The following is a 16,503-nucleotide window of genomic DNA, read 5'->3' as shown; positions in this document are numbered from 1 at the left end:
TCCTGCGCTTACCAGATTCCCTTACCCCTACAGGGGTAAACAGTGGGTCGATAATAAGGGATCGCTCCCATACACTGGCAATCAGGATATCCCTAGACCTCGATCTCTCTCCGTTATTGGTAATCAGATGTCAGCTCAGTAGGTATAATTAACTCCAGTGCAGTACCCGGGTATGGAGAAGAAAAGGGAAGGAGCCTCCGATAGTGTGTTATTTTAAAATCAGCTTTATTAGTAAAGAAGACATGTACTCACATAATAGTGGAACCTAACGTATGCCCGTCTGGCATAGGAGCCGCAACCTCCTCTCTCGCGGTGCACGCTTGGGATTAGCGTGCGTGCCAACCGCCGGATGTGCGTTCCAAGCCTCGGGTTCGGTAGACGGAAATGACGTGGTCACGCTCTCGACGTGTTTCGTCACACTGACGTCATCTGGAGAAGCGTCGACCACGTCGCCTCCGTCTCCTTAAGTATGGTGTAGTTACCAGGCAACCCGGTCCAGAAGTGTTGAATTAATTAGTTTGGCCAATCCGGCCGTATCGTGTCAGCTGTTGCTAGGCAGAGAAAGGTTTTCAGACTAATTTTTATAAACTGTTTAAGGGTTAATTATATCTATTCCTCTTCCATTCGGATATTATATAATCTGCCTTCATATAATATATTGATGTGAACGTACATACATAACCATGCAATTTAGCTTTCTAACGTTGTTAGTTTTCCCGCATTCCAAATAATAAACTACATTTGCCCGGTAACATTTGACAAATCAATCCCCTAATTTTCTGATTGGCCACATATACTTTTATAAAAAATAGTCTGAAAACCTCTCTCTGCCTAGCAACAGTTGACACGCTACGGCCTGATTGGCCAAACTAATTCATTCAACACTTCCGGACCGGGTTGCCTGGTAACCACACCATACTTAAGGAGACGGAGGCGACGTGGTCGAGGCTTCTCCAGATGACGTCAGTGTGACAAAACGCGTCGAGCGTGACCACGTTATTTCCGTCTACCGAACCCGAGGCTTGGAACGCACATCCGGCGGTTGGCACGCATGCTAATCCCAAGCGTGCACCGCGAGAGAGGAGGTTGCGGCTCCTATGCCAGACGGGCATACGTTAGGTTCCACTATTATGTGAGTACATGTCTTCTTTACTAATAAAGCTGATTTTAAAACGATCACACTATCGGAGGCTCCTTCCCTTTTCTTCTCCATACCCGGGTACTGCACTGGAGTTCATTATACCTACTGAGCTGACATCTGATTACCAATAACGGAGAGAGATCAAGGTCTAGGGATATCCTGATTGCCAGTGTATGGGAGCGATCCCTTATTATCGACCCGCTGTTAACCCCTGTAGGGGTAAGGGAATCTGGTAAGCGCAGGACCCCAGGCTCAGGGGAACACTTTTTCCTTTCCACCCACTCACCACACTCTGGGCATAGAGAAAAGAGCACCTTAACCACCATATACGGAATATATATATATATATATATATATATATATATATATATATATATATATATATATATATATATATATAGGACTTTTTTGGATCCATCAAATCACCGAGATTGCACATGTCTTTGGATTTATTTGTTTGATAATTTATACGGACACCTTTACTTTTTGTGCTGCCGTTTTTGCACAGCTATATATAAGAAGGATTTTTTTCACCTTTGCACTTATTCGCTTGCAGCTATATATATTTTCGCTTTTATATTAGAATTTTTATGGCTATATTTATTGATTGTGATTCCATGGTTGCCACTTTATTAGTTATTTAATTATTTATCACTCCAATCCTGATATTCACCATTGCACTTTATTCACCAATTGCACATATTGTATGTATACGTTTACCCAATTTTAAAGGTTTTTACTTCACGTTTAGATTATGCGCATAGACCTCTGATTTTACACAGTTTAGTTATTGGTTTCATAATTTTATAAGGCTATACACAGGTCTTAATATAAATTATATTGCACAGACCTTTATATCAAACTCAACTCAGGAGTGCAGCAACCATAGATTGATTTCCCAAACACCCCACTGGGCAGCGCCAATCACTTCTTCCATTTCCCCTATCTAAATGCTTCCCTTTTAGGGTTGCATTTTTTGAAGTGGGCAGCAGCCAGGTGCGGTGTCATTTTTTCCATATATACTCCCTATCCTAAGCGCGGAATCACATAAACCCTTTCAAATCTATGCCGTCTACCCAACAGAGCCCTGATGTTTTAGCAGAGGCTGCTCCCTGTGCTCTGGTGCTGCTCATGCAGTCTTAAAAGTTTCACACTGGTCTAGCAGCTATGGAAAGTCTTGGGACAGTGGGTGGAAACCATGCATACGAGTGCAGGAATATCCATACAGCACTAGCCATTTAAAGAGGTTGTAAACTCGTATAAATTTTTTTTTTTTTTTTTTTTTTTTTTTTTTTACAACCTGCAAGAGAAAGACATAATGAGCTAGTATGCATCGCATACTAGCTCATTATGCAATACTTACCTTAGAACGAGCCCTCGCCGTGCCGCTCACTCACCTGTATGACGAGCGACATGTTCAGTCGCCCGTCTTCCGGGATCGCGGCATCCAGCCATCTGATTGGCCGGAGCCGCGGTGACGTCACTCCCGCGCACGGGAGCCAACGGTCACGGCACGGGGCTCTGAAGGAACGGCACGATCAGCCGTTCCTTCAGAGCGCATGCGCCAGTGACGTCACTGGCTGCATTAAAGGTAAATATCTCCTAAACGGTACAAGTTTAGGAGATATTTACAGTACCTATAGGTAAGCCTATGATAAGGCTTACCTATAGGTACAACTTCCCGAGGAGGGTTTACTTCCTCTTTAAGAGGGGAGGCGTCCTGTTGCATGCTGGGCCACTATATATGATGAGCACATGGGCTCTGTCTTCTACAGAGAGGTACAGGTGGTCGGAGGGGGCCTGCTGCCTCTCAAACACAGGCTGCCATGTGGTCTCAAGTGGGCAACCTGAGGGCATGAAACATTGAAGCTGAAACCTATGGTTCTGGAAGCTGACTGAGGAAGGATGTACACAAATCCTATCTAGTATCGAAGATTAAGGCAACTTGTTGCCAGGGTCTTCGAGTACAGGCCCCCCCAAAGAATCCTAGAGGCCAGTGCTGCTAAATCCCCCTCTAGGTGCTAGAAGTCAGCATACTGGGTGTAAGCTAAAGGAGATACCAGCTGGTGTCTTAAGCAGCAGGGTCCACCAAACCTAAACTGGTTATTGGAGACAATGAGTGGGAGAGTGCACCTGGCTGAGTAGGAAAATATACTGGCTGCAGTTTAAAGAGTGGGAGGCCTAAGCAAGCGGCTCCCACAGGGATAGTGCTACATGTGCATCACTTAAGGCCCGTACACGTACCGATCGTCGGCATACAAATGTCGGCGGACGAAAGATCTGCCGATTGTACGCGTGTTAGTATGGTGCCTCCGACAGATGTCTGCGCACAATCCGCGGACAAAAGTCTTTCTTGCAAACATGAAAATTTTTGTCTGCGGACACCAGAACGGACGATTGTTCGCCTGTCAGTACACAATTCGGCCGACAGACCGCAGATTTGCAAGACTGGGCATGCTCAGAAAATTAAAAACACAGGGAAAGTTAACCATTACATGACATCACTTCTGCAGTCAGCTGAAGTCTGCAGACAAAATTCTTGTGCTGTCCTTGCACTTTTCAACAGACACCGACATCCCGGGGAGAAAAGAGGAACATTTGTATGCCGACCATCGGTACGTGTGTACGGGGCTTCAGAAGACTGCATTTTTATATTCATCTATCATGAGTCCAATTAGGGGGAATTTAAAACATTTATGCTAAACAATGATGTCTTACCAAACCAAGTTTGAATGTACTAAAGATTTTTAGGATATACACAGAACACACTAGAAAGTAAAAAAATTCCAAAGCAAATTCTACAGAAAGTTTTATTTTACAGAATGAGTTTCCAAAAAAAAAAAAATACAGAGATACTAGACTGATCTTAAGATAGACAGATCTCCTCCCAATTTCTTGTATAGTCCATGGTTTGTGGCAGGCAGTGAGGCATAGGAGAGGTATGGATCTGGGCAATTAAATACAGACTGGAGACAACACAAAGGTAACACCTGTAAAAAGATAGCAGATTTAGGTTACACTACAAGCGTCATTGAAACTCAAGTCATATTGGTTTCAAAATGGCAATATTCAACTCTATTACTTCTCAACTTGCATCCACCTCTTTTGTCCTACAACCATATCAGACACTGATAAAATGGCAGGCTAAATCAAGACAACTAATTCATTCCAGAAGATTATGGCTCTTGGAAAGTCTAGTAAAATTAGAAAAGTAAAAGAAAAGATGCAAAGTTTATTTAATCCTAGAGAAAGGACCATAAAACCAAAGTATAACCAACTCAAATTATGCAAGTAACTTACCTTTTGAAACCTCCATTAAACCACTGAGTTGCAGAGCAAGCCACATGCATACAAGTTTAACATTCTTGCCCCTACAAGAGCCCCAAAGATGGTAAATTACCTCCAAATCTAACAGTTAATCCTTTTGGGTTCTTTGCAGCCCTTGAGCCCATATTACTCCATTTTAAAATCTCAGGTGCTTGCACTAGCTATTGAATAAGACAATTACTGCAAGCCCCAAGTCTCTCCCTTCACCGCAATACTCACTTGATGCATTCATTTCTTAGTGGGCTTCCTTCCTCTTCCTGCTCCTTTGCCCTGGGGGAAAAAAAAAAAAAAAAAAAATTAAAAGGCAAGTGTCACATTCTAAAGTATTACCAGTTCACAGAAAGAAATCTTACTCCAACTTTTTACAATGTTAATCAAGATTGCTTCAATCTTTTGGACATACTATTCTAAACACATGTCTAACAAGGGTACATAAAAAAAAAAGAAAGGTACTGGCAGCTCTTCATGCAACTTAGTGCAGGCACTATTGGACTGAATAGAACATAGTGAAGTTATATAGCCTGGTCTAAAAGCTCAGTGGTCCAATCTTTTTAGGCACATCATTCAGATCCAGTAATCAAATCAAAATCTTTTGTTGCCAGGTCTTTAGTGGTGGCTGTATTTGTACCCAGTTATCCTGCTAGTAACACTTGTCCAACACCACTGCAGCAGAGAACATGGTCTAGGATGATTCTCCCTCGCATCCAATGACAGTCAGATGGTTCTGTAGGCTGCAACTGGGCAGGTGAACAGTTAAAGATTCCAATGCAGCAGAGGCAGAACGCTGCCTTGATTTCTGGCAGGATAAGCTACAAAATGCTATCAATGATAGTTGAAGCACCCTCTTATCTAGGTTGCTAAAACTGAGGCAAAATTTAGTTTTGGCTCCCCTGTAGCAGTGGAGCAAAATTAAATTGCTTTTGGCCATCCTGGGTTCTGCTGGTGGCAGACTCTGCTGTTTCATGGCATTCTCCAGGAATTTAGTGGGTGGAAGAAGCAGACCCTCATTTGCATATTCCTACCAAACCCAGTCAGAAAAAGCTAGGGGCAGTTGAGGTGGTCTCAAACAGCAGGGTCCTTGTCCTGTGGGAGAAGACCCACCTGTGGCCCTCTGGGGCTGAAAGCAGTTTGGATGAGGGTCCCCTAGCTTTAGCTGGAACCCACATGGCCTCATCTAGAGTTCCTGATCAGTCACAGGAAGTCCAAGGATCTGACCTTAAGGCACAGCACAGGCTGGCACTGCAAAAAAGCATTCAAGTGCCCAGGGCACAGTGAGTACAAGCTTGAAAGATCCCAAAGCCTGTCCTTGCCAACTTTTGAGCGTGTGCATACTAGTTTAATGGCTCAGGTTTAACATTTGCAATGGGGTCCCCTGAGCAGTTAGTCACCGACATTGAGTGTGCCTGCATCCTAAAGGCAATACAATAGTGTTATACAGCAAGTGTCTTCAAGCATCCCAAGATTCATGTCATATCCAAGTTAAACAAACAATAGACTACAAAAACACATGGTCTGCCTAAATTAAGAGACTGAAATGCTGAAATAATTCAACCAGCCTGGTCTGTGGTCTGCTACACAATAAGATCATAAAGCTCATTCCATGTTCAACTTTTGCCTTGTTCTGGCACTGCCCATCATATCAGGTAAACAGCACTAGTACATCAGCCCTCAACATTTCTAGATGTCATCTCTTCCATTCTCCATTGCATAAAGAGCATCATTGCAACAAGTAATCATGACCCATTTACAGCCAACATACCTTTTTGGCAGGACTGTCTTCCTCTTCAGAACTTCTGTATGGGAGATTTAGGATTACAAACAAAGAATAGGAATACAAACATCCAGGTAAAGAGACAGTGAATTGAAGCTTCAAAATTATCCCAAAAGTGCAGAAAAGAACCTCAAACCAGACCATACAACTAGCACCCCGGTTAATACTTACTCCTCTTCAGATTTTTCCATTTTCTTCTTCTAAGATAAAAAAAAAAAAAAAAAACACACATTACTAATAGTTCACCAGAAGAGCCATTCTAAAATCCCTTTATTAAAATAGAACATCTGCCATGCCAGGTTTGAGGAGCCTACTGTATTGTAGTAACCAGATTTAGTTTACAATGCTGTTACATGCTGATGCTCTGAGAGGGGAGAACATAAACTAGTGGTATAAAAGCCAAACAGGGAAAGTATTAATGACTGATAAGATAGCTATGAGTTCTAAAGTTGTTTGAAGTTCTGCCTGAGAGAGCTCAACTAAAGTTTTATATTATGGATACTAATTTTACATCTCATACTTTTGATTTAGTTAACACATGTGCCATCCATGGATATGCAAAAGCAAAACAACTCTCCAAAGGACATTTTATATCTGCTAAAAGCACTGCAGGGATTTGTGAATCCTGGTTAAGATCCCTTTAATAGGTTTGTGTGAACTGGTAAGCTGCAATTATATTCAGGAATATAAAATGGTTACCACTCCAGACATTATCCTGTTCCCTACCCCCACATAAACCACCAATTAGCGATTGTCCTAACAGGCACGTGAATGGCTTTAATAACCCATTATTTTTTCCTATTTATCACAATATTGGCAAATTGCATAAAGTGGACTCTCGGTTCCTGATCTGTTCCGACAGTCAACCAGAGCCCTACAGTCCCAGCCAGAAAACTGCATTTTGCCTTAACATAAAAAAAATGATATCTGGATCTAGCTTCTAAGCATGCAGTGTCCTAGAGCTGGAAAGAGAGACCATATAGTGTTAAAACCTTTTCTTACAAAATTCTGGCCAACTCCAGTAGTCTTAAAGAGCCCAGCACCTTGGTGGGAAGACTGGCACAGATAGGGAGCTGAACTCATTATTGCTGAAGGTGTGCCAAGTACGAGACCAGGTCAAAAAAGGTCTTGCACAAGACTGCCTTTCAAAAAAAAAATGCTGCCCACTTAATCCCATTGACTGGACAATCACCCACAAGCAAGACATTTGCTTGAATTAGAATATATTTACTCCAAGGCAAAACATCTACTCCCCCATTCAAGTCCCAGCCATGACCCTCACTGCTTAGCAGATTGCTTGTCAGTCACTAAGGCTGGCCATACACTATACAATTTTCTTATTCAATTTCCTTTAGATTTACCTTAAACTATGTAGTGCAAGGGCCTGCCTGACTGCATACAAATTGAGAGTGTTTAGGTTTGACCCTATATTACATGGTTTTGGTAAATCTAAAGGAAAGTTGAAGAAAATTGTATAGTGTATGGCCAGCCTTAGTCCTCAAATGGCTGATGGGTGATCAGCCTTTAACCAGGCAATACATGGTAGAATTCTTTATTCATCCCCACCCAGGTCACACCTTCATGGAAGAACTATTTTTGCATTTTAGACTTCAAACCCAAGCCTAAGAAAAAAAAAAAAAAATGTATAATCTATTTTTTCCAATTTGGGTAGAGTAATCGAGGGTATTACTCTAAAGTTTTTTTAGCCATGCCTGTCCCATTGGGGAGAATTTCCTTTACTTCCTGTCTCATCGAATGTCCTCTTCCAGTTTTAGCTACTAAAGAGGGAATCCTTGGTTGTCCCAGGATCACCAGAACTAGTGTTGGCATTAGATGATATCCCTGCCAGTCCTGTTTTGGGGACAGCCCAAAATTTGGGATCTTTTTTTACTTCTGGTGATAATGGTAAACATGACTAAGAGTGAAGTTCACACTGCCATATGCGAAATGCTGGGGTGTCAATACAAAGTGAATGACACCCCCAGACCAGTTTACCTATTGCAGTGTGAACTGTCAGTTTGGACATGAAATCTGATCACATAGGTGTGAGTCACCATGCGATCAAATTCTGCTGTGGACCCAAAAAAGGGTCCTGTGCGTGTTGTGTCCGAATGCAATGCGAAATATATATTTGAGAGAATATCTATCTAGCTATCAAATTCTAAATGCAGGCACATAGTACCCATGTCCCCCCCCCCCCCCCAGCAGTTTCAGTCATCTTGTATTCTGTAGATTATGCTTTTTTGATTCGGGTACAGCTTCATTCAGTTTAGGCTTAACCCTGTACACGCCATTCACAAAGCATGAATGCAGTGGAGATTTATTTAAGTCATGTGACTAGCTTTTAAATCTCTTCTCAGCAGAAAACATTACAAGAATCTTTATGCTGCCGTGTCAGTAAATGGAGCTCATTTATATGCCACAAAAAAGTCTTGCGGCATAGGCATTGTAACCCCACTCACACCAATAAAAGCCAATCTGCTTTCTTTAGAGGAAAAAAAAACAAAAAATATATACCTTTGCCTGTCCTGCCTTCTTGGAAGCTGCTGGCCTCTTTACAGCTTTTGGAGGGGATTCTGGATCTTCCTCTTCTTCCTCTTCCACCTCTTCCTCAACCTCTTCCTCTGCCCAGGAGTAGTCAGCTTCCACTAAAGGTGCACAAAAAGGTTTTACTGTGGCATACCTAGTTACTAGGATTAAGAAGAAACTTTTAGTGATCCTCATTGTAAAAAAGAAAACAGTTACCTGCCATCAAGAGACTATTTAGCACTCTAGGCAAGACCAGCGGCAGGGATGCTGGCTGAGTATTTGGGCAGGACATGTGGGGGGGTTGGACCCATTTCTGAATTGCTAAACCAGTTAGACAGCACTGGAGTTCTATTCTGCCCACCTTAATTTTTATTCCTCTTGCTTCAACCAAGTGCATCAGCTTAAAGATACTCCCAATAGTGTCTTGTGACAACTTTTTATAATTAGTCATGCCATTTACCCAAGCTAAACAGGAAAGATTATGTACAGCTATTGCCAGTTAACCAGCTACCTTTGGCACCAGACTCAAAACAAGCATGTAGCATGTAGAGTCAGAGTGCCCAATCTGACGCCTTGTTTTGGGTCAGTGATGTAGAGCAGTGGTCCTCAACTCAGGGCCCACTAACAGGCCAGATTTTAAGTATTGCCTTGGGGAGATGCAGACTAGAATACTGCAATCACTGAGCAGCAAATGATATCACCTGTGATGCATTTCAGTTATCTTGCAAACCTGGCCTGTTAGTGGGCCCCGAGGACCACTGATGTAGAGTACTGGAACTAGAGCCCACCTATGACTAGTATTTAAGGAGCTTGGAGCAATGGGAGCCTACATCCTGACCTTAAAGGTTCTTTATATTACTTTAGATCAAACACAAGGCAAGATTTTAATTGTTCAGCTCTACTTAAAGTTCCTGGCATATTGATTATTCTACTGTTAAAATAGAAGCATGTAGGATTGTTACCTGCAAGTAGCAAAAAGTGTTGTGACAATAGCTCTATTGTCCTGTGTGTGCTTATGTAGTCTTAGTGACAGCCATAAAATGGCGTGCTGCAATGACCAGTAGCTTTATTCTCCGCGAAGGTGCAAAAAATGTTATATAGCAAATTATACATTAAATGGGCCATTTGAAAACTTTTTGCAGATCTACCAACTACAATGAAGGTCTAATTACTCCACACCTAGCTCTACTTGGCTGTAAATCATTGCCATGGCTGGAGCAAACTGGCTTTTCCCCAACTTGTTCAGTAACCTCTGTTTGGCAAGCTGTCCCAACTGTTGTAACATATGCTCTTCCCAGTTATGAAAATCCAATCTGATGCAGACCTTAGACATAGTTTTAGATTCTGCCCAGTTTGTTAGTCTGCAAATTACCTTGCTCTTCATGCTAAATTATGCTTTTACTCACATGCGACATGCTGACCACTAACATAAACTGGCCCAGATCCAGACTTCAGCTGGAATGTGACTGGAGGAGTCAACTCAATGCCCATCATGGTAGCCTGCAAGTGACAAGATAATGGGTTCAATGTCCCTGCCAACATTTTGGAACATACTTTCAGCATCAGTAGAAGCTCACCATTGGTAGAATAGATGGCTTTAGCGTGGCAATAGGAACCGGTTTTGCATCACTTCCTTCTACCGCTTGAGGAACTATTTCTACTATGTGAAACTCATCTTTTGCATTATTCCCAAGACACACCTAGAAAATACATTGAGAATCAATATAAAAACGAAAGCCTAAAGCTTGTCATTTTGGCCAATCGGAAGTTCGACTAATCAGACACGCTTCAATTTAAGATGCCAAGTACTATGGGTTATATCTTGGCAAATAACAAGCAGCTGGTAATTCTGTAATTACAGGGCAGAACCAGTGCAGTGATCAACAAACTGGACAAAGCTATAGTTGGCTTTGGATATGCTTCCAGAAGGCAGAAAATATAAGACTAAAGCTATACTCACTGTCCTTAACGCCAGCTGATGCTCACTCTTGTCTTCATCGGACACTTTAAATGTGAAGGTCTTGTTCTGTTCATTCAGCTCACACCCTGCATTAGCCAGACACAAGTTACACACAACTGCCCAAACCTTTGACATAAAGTGATTGTTTACAATCACCTTGTTAAACCTATGCAGTTTAAATGAGAAATTAAAGGCAAAATAGGTGTATAAATACCCCCCCCCCCTTTTTATGAGCAATCACATTCCCTCTGGTCTCAGATGCATAAGAGCTGGGGAGGAGAAGCAGCAGTACACTTCCCAGTGAAAGGCTGTGCAGTGGAGGAGTGTTGGGACACGTCTGATCACTGGAGAACAGGCCAAGTTCCCAGCACAGCTAAAGAACTGATCATGGTGTGCGCTCCTGCTTTGTGTTGTCAGTTTCCAATAGGAAAGCAGAGGGACTGGCAAGCTCACCAGGTATTTCACCCAAAAGGAAGCAAAAAAAGGAAACTTTTCTACGATTACATGGTACAGCAGGCACATCAGGAATATGAATTTGAGGGTAACAAAATGCTACAAAAAGGAAACATAGGAGCAGCACATTTAAAGCGTTAGTATCCCGCTTTTTGACACTTTTACCTACAGGTAAGCCTATAATAAGGCTTACCTGTAGGTACAAATAATATCTCCTAAACCGGCATGGTTTAGGAGATATTTACAGTGCATGCGAGCGCGCTCTGAAGGTCCGGGGGGACCTTGAATTATGTTTGCCGGAAAAAAATCACTCCTGCGCGCATGCGCGGGAGTGACATCATCGCGGCTCCGGCCAATCGCGCCGGAACCGTCTCTTCCGGCCAATCAGCGCGCCGGAGCCGCCGAACCCGGAAGAGACGGCGAGGGATCATGGCAGCGCCCGCAGCGATGTCCGGGGGTCCGTTTTAAGGCAAGTTACACATAATGGGCTAGTATGCGATGCATACTAGCTCATTATGCCTTTGTCTTGCAGGTTTTTTTTTTTTTTTTTTTTTTTAATAGGGTTTACAACCGCTTTAAGCTTGGGAATGTACAGACCACCATTGCCATGTTACAAATAATGCTTACAATTGTCAGTTCAAGAAAATAGTCTAAGTTAAACTGGGATCATCTATATCCAACTTGCATTATCCCAAGTAGTATTTAAAATTTGACAGTCCCAATGTTTTAAAAAATGCAGGCAAATAGCAATTTGCTTATTGCATATGCAGGCCGAGTTTCCATTTTGCAGTGCATTACTTTAATACAACCTGGAAACCTCAGCAGGTAACTGTAGTTCACAGATTGAGATTGTTGGATGCAACAGCAGTGTGCTTTATGTGCATGAATTCAGGTGTTCCATATTTAAGAGAAAAATAAATCCACTTTCAGCAAACTTCCTCATTTTGAAAGGCCTAGGTCAAGAAGTGAGCATAATGCATATGCCCACTCCAACGACAAGCATCCCAATCAGTTTCAACTGCCATCATGCAATACCCCCAACACATAAATTAGGCAGCCTCATTTAGACTAGCATTTGTCAACTATTGGTAGGGAACCAAACTAAGAAATGGACATGTTTGCAACAGGTTGCTACATGACTAGCCTAGTTTGTCCAAGCAGTTTTCAGTTGCAACTGACAGCACACTGATAGTGTCCATTACCGATACATACTATATGGTTAACTAGGGTGCAAGACAGACTTTAATAAGGTCTGAGGCCCACTGTACAGACATTTCAGGAGACGGATACCAAATATTCAAATCCCATTTATTGCGATAATGAATAGAACTGCATTCATTTGACTCTTCTAATCTACCTGCTGTTCTACCATATTACCCCCATCTACGTGGTGGACAACACTGACAATTGCTGATGTGCACATGTAAGACTTACCTGAATTTATGTGCCTATTGGAATCCTATCTTTTTACCTAAAGCTGTTTATTATGAAAACCACCACTTTTGTTTACAAGAACTATGCAAAGGGAAACCGGTCCATTTACTCATTTGGCCATTGTTATTGGCCTTTGCTTGCATTTTGGCAATTTACTTTTTGGGTACCAGTACCATAGCTTCCAACTGCCCTTCATGTGGGACAATTGAAACCAAAATCGCTCTTTGATGTCTACATCTTTATACAAAATGTTCAATTTTACCACCAAAAGTGTTGCAAATTTTACCCAACTACATTTGGCATTTTGAAAAGCCAATATAAAAAGCAAAAGGGAACAAAAACATGTGGTTTAGGCAATCATTTTCTGTAGAATAGATCTTTGTGGCTCATGTACCAGGGCTGTGGCAAGACTGTACTTTGCCTACATGCTGAATGCTAAAAGGCATCCTTCCATTTCAGAAAGCTGGGAGGTATGCAGTACAGCATTTTATAATTTGAGTACCTGGATTAAAAATTGAAGAACCCTTCCACTAGACAAGTGTAAGCATTTTGTCACTACACAAGCTGGGATTTTGCCTTTCTAGTGATAAACCTTCACCCCTTCCATAGCCCAGACAGTCCTGTGCAACATGTATTCGTTAGCTGAAACTATGCCAAAAAATTTTATGAAGCGCTACCAATTGCTGGCACCATACAAATCCTGTAAAATAAGTGTTTGCAATCTGGTGACTATGGTAGTTTTAGAGTAATTGAGGAGCTTCAGTTTGTAATACAAGTCAGCTACAAATACAATAGCTACTGACTTAAAGGACAGTTTCCGGTCCAGGGATCCAGTGCCATTCTTCCTTACCCATGCCAGCAATTCTGTTTTTTGAGTTCCAGAAGCCAGCATGTTTACTGCGGGAAGCCAATTGGGATCCTTGCAGCTTCACAGCTGGCTCATCACTGTGCATGTGTGAGCTGCACTAAAAATTGTGCTGCCTGCAGGGACCTGTGACATGTCTCAGTAGTGGGCAGGACGTAGCTTTGCTCGCCTAGACAGTTGAAGTGGAAGTGGGCACCCATCAAAGCCAGGTACCAACCCCCCCACAAAAAAAAAAAAAACACCTCAATAGGATAGGGATGACAGGGGAAATAAGCTAAACTTCATTTTGGGAAAATTCAGCTTCAAACCCCCAAAGTGTCAAAAAATAGTCATTCCTATGAGAAGAAACCCAGTATCTGCATAAATAGCCAATGTGCAATGAGATGAATGGTGTCAATTTCAGTGAAACACTTTGAGTAGTACTGCTTCTAGGTTTCTCATGGCTCCACCAGAGTGAGATACACTACAACTTTAAGTGACACTAGCAAGACTTCATTTTGGATAAAGGGAAAGTTATAACCCCTGTCATTTCTTTTGCCAAGTGTGTCCCATTGGGGGGGGGGGGGTGTCTCCAAAAAGGTACAGTGGGAAGGTTTACCTTTACATCCCATGGCAACAGGAAGTAGGGAATCCATTGGGCTTCCCCCCCCCACAATTCAATCATTTACTAGATCAGTTTTAATTTACAGCATGACTTTGCAACTTTTCCAGTTCTGGTCAAGTTTCCATGTGTAAAACAATAGCCCCCAAAAAAATGAATTTCATAATTACCGTTTTGAGCAGATTACCTATTACTACCATGAAATAGCATCAGTTTTCCACTTACCCCATATGAGAGACACTGGTTTGTCCAACTTGCTGGTGTTACTAATTGTAGAATCCATCTTGATACCACTCTAAAAATGAACAAAAGACACTTAAGCATGACTGCTGGAGACTAACCACCTAAAACGCATCTCTGGAATTTTGGTGCCTAAATCCCACACATTTTTATATTGTAAAGCACATGGTTAGCTGCAACACCCACCAAAACTCCCAAGCGGAGTGAACGAGGAAATTAGATCTGCATAGTTAAGATACAAGAGCCAGATGGCAACCATGCCCATTATGCACAACCTATAGTCAAAATGCTTCTGCCTCTGTACAATATGTCCCCTCCAAACCTGCCTTCTACTCCCATTGTGATTTGTAGATACATACTGCCGAGTGATGGCTCCCCCCCCCCCACTCCTGGAAGGCACCCATATGCAGGGGGGGGATTTACTAAAACTCTATAGAGTGCAAAATATGGGGCAGCTCTGCATATAAAATCAGATTCCTATCTCTTTCTCAATGGAACAAGCTGAAGTTAACTAATTGGCTACCATGCACAGCTGCACCAGATTTGCACTCCAGTTTTAGTAAAACAACCCCATATGGTTGGCAAGGTACAAGTATCTATGTATTCTGTTCTTCTTGTATTTGGTGGTGCAGCATTTCCAAACTATCATAATACTTAAAGCACAAAAAAAAAAAAAAAAAAAAACCCACAGGACATTTTCCTCTGGGTGATCTTTGTACATTGAAGGGATATTAACAAACTTTGTTGCAGATTTCTACCTTTAGTTATTCAGAAGAAATCCCCGTTTGTTTCATCTGTGCTGAGTCAGTCTAATGGGAGTGGTTTCATAATTACCTATCAGCTGTGGCAGCTGCAGGGCTCTAATGAGGAAAGTTGCAGGGTCTGAATTTCTTTAGACATGTGCCTATTGTGAATATCTTACCCAAAAAAACATTTGTTACAGGGGGATGCCCAATTTCTGACTTCTATCTTAGTGCAGACTTCTGGGAAAATTGGTGAGCCAAACAAAAGCAAGAAATTATGTTTCTGGGGAGTTGTCAGTACACATTCTATGTACAGACCAGCTCGCCATATTGCATTTTCAGGAAATTGGAAAGGTAATTAAAATTAAACAATTTGTGTTGCAATAGTATACACTACATCTCCACCCCCCCCCCCCCAACAAAAGTGGAGTTACCCCTTTAAGAAAGGAAACCTATCCACAATTAGTGCAGTGGTCAGGCTGGTTGGCCTAAGACATCAGCCTTTACAGTTTGTTAAACATACAGAATGGAAAAACACACTTGTGACATCAGTGACTGTTCATTTATGCAGCTTTCCAAACCCTAATTAGAACTAGAAGCAGCCCGATTTTGATGGACTTGCCTCTGATCATGTCTAGGTTTGAAATAACAAAATTTGACCCCACCATTTGGACACCTAGACGGATGAGAGAAACCAATGCAAATGGTCATTCACATCCAGCCATTGATTAAAATTAAGGGATCACCAGGAAAAAGTGCATCTCCTAAGGAGACAGATTAAAGTTTGTGGGGGGGGGGGGGAAGAGAAATTGGCTTTGGATAGCTTTCAACAGCATGACTACATACAGGCCCTTATATAAAATACACTATAACAAAGCCGCTTGTGGATTAAGAGGTTATGGAATGAAAGCTGCCATGCTCCAATTCCATACTGCTTCCAGTATAATGGTTTAAATAGGTAGGTTTATGGTCACATATGACAACTTCTATCAGCCTAATAAGGTGGCAATTAAAAGAACATTGGCTCTATGCAACACCATTCTATTGATACACACCACTAATCATGAGCATATAATTAGAGATAATAAACAAGCATTCAAGCCACAGTACTGTGAAAACCCACAAACACCCACCCAAAATAATACCTCAACCATCTTCCCACCCCCAATTGCCCATTCCCACCCAACAGACCTTTACTTCCAGAGCTGCAGGAGTACTGGAAGATGCCTACTGCCCTGCTATTTATAAGGGAAGGCTTGCACCTGAGATTAATGATGACCATGAAATACTTAACCCTTTGTGTGGGAGATTCTCTGGCCTTTGGGGTTTAGATAAAGAGCCATTTATAAGTGTGCTTACCCACACTCCTTGTATCAGCCTGTGCCCGCTACAACAAAGTGCCCTCAACTACTGCTTTTGGGGATCAATAAAGAAAAAGG

At 42.0% G+C, this 16,503-nt stretch overlaps 1 protein-coding gene across 1 annotated transcript; it reads right to left on the bottom strand.

The window, feature by feature from the left end:
- Positions 1 to 4,684: 4,684 nt before the first annotated feature.
- On the bottom strand, positions 4,685 to 16,261 carry NPM2 (nucleophosmin/nucleoplasmin 2). The gene is made up of 9 exons (XM_082257009.1): positions 16,256 to 16,261; positions 14,307 to 14,376; positions 10,729 to 10,814; positions 10,346 to 10,468; positions 10,175 to 10,268; positions 8,757 to 8,887; positions 6,411 to 6,439; positions 6,228 to 6,261; positions 4,685 to 4,738 (listed from the first exon to the last, which is right to left on the bottom strand). The coding sequence occupies exons 2-9, from the start codon at positions 14,362 to 14,364 to the stop codon at positions 4,697 to 4,699; spliced, it is 597 nt and encodes a 198-aa protein (XP_082113135.1). The 5' UTR covers positions 14,365 to 14,376; positions 16,256 to 16,261; the 3' UTR covers positions 4,685 to 4,696.
- Positions 16,262 to 16,503: the final 242 nt, after the last annotated feature.

The sequence above is a fragment of the Pelophylax lessonae genome (assembly GCF_965119305.1).
Source record: "Pelophylax lessonae genome assembly, chromosome: 4".
Classification (NCBI taxonomy): Eukaryota; Metazoa; Chordata; class Amphibia; order Anura; family Ranidae; genus Pelophylax; species Pelophylax lessonae.
This window is presented reverse-complemented; position numbering and strand designations above follow the sequence as displayed.

Excerpts from the sequence above, each read along its gene's own strand:
- NPM2 (XM_082257009.1), bottom strand. The coding sequence starts at position 14,364 with ATGGATTCTACAATTAGTAACACCAGCAAGTTGGACAAACCAGTGTCT. Across the intron at positions 10,469-10,728 it reads ATCAGCTGGCGTTAAGGACA|GTGTGTCTTGGGAATAATGC; the intron begins GTGAGTATAGCT and ends TGTATTTTCTAG. Across the intron at positions 6,262-6,410 it reads ATGGAAAAATCTGAAGAGGA|AAGTTCTGAAGAGGAAGACA; the intron begins GTAAGTATTAAC and ends TCTCCCATACAG.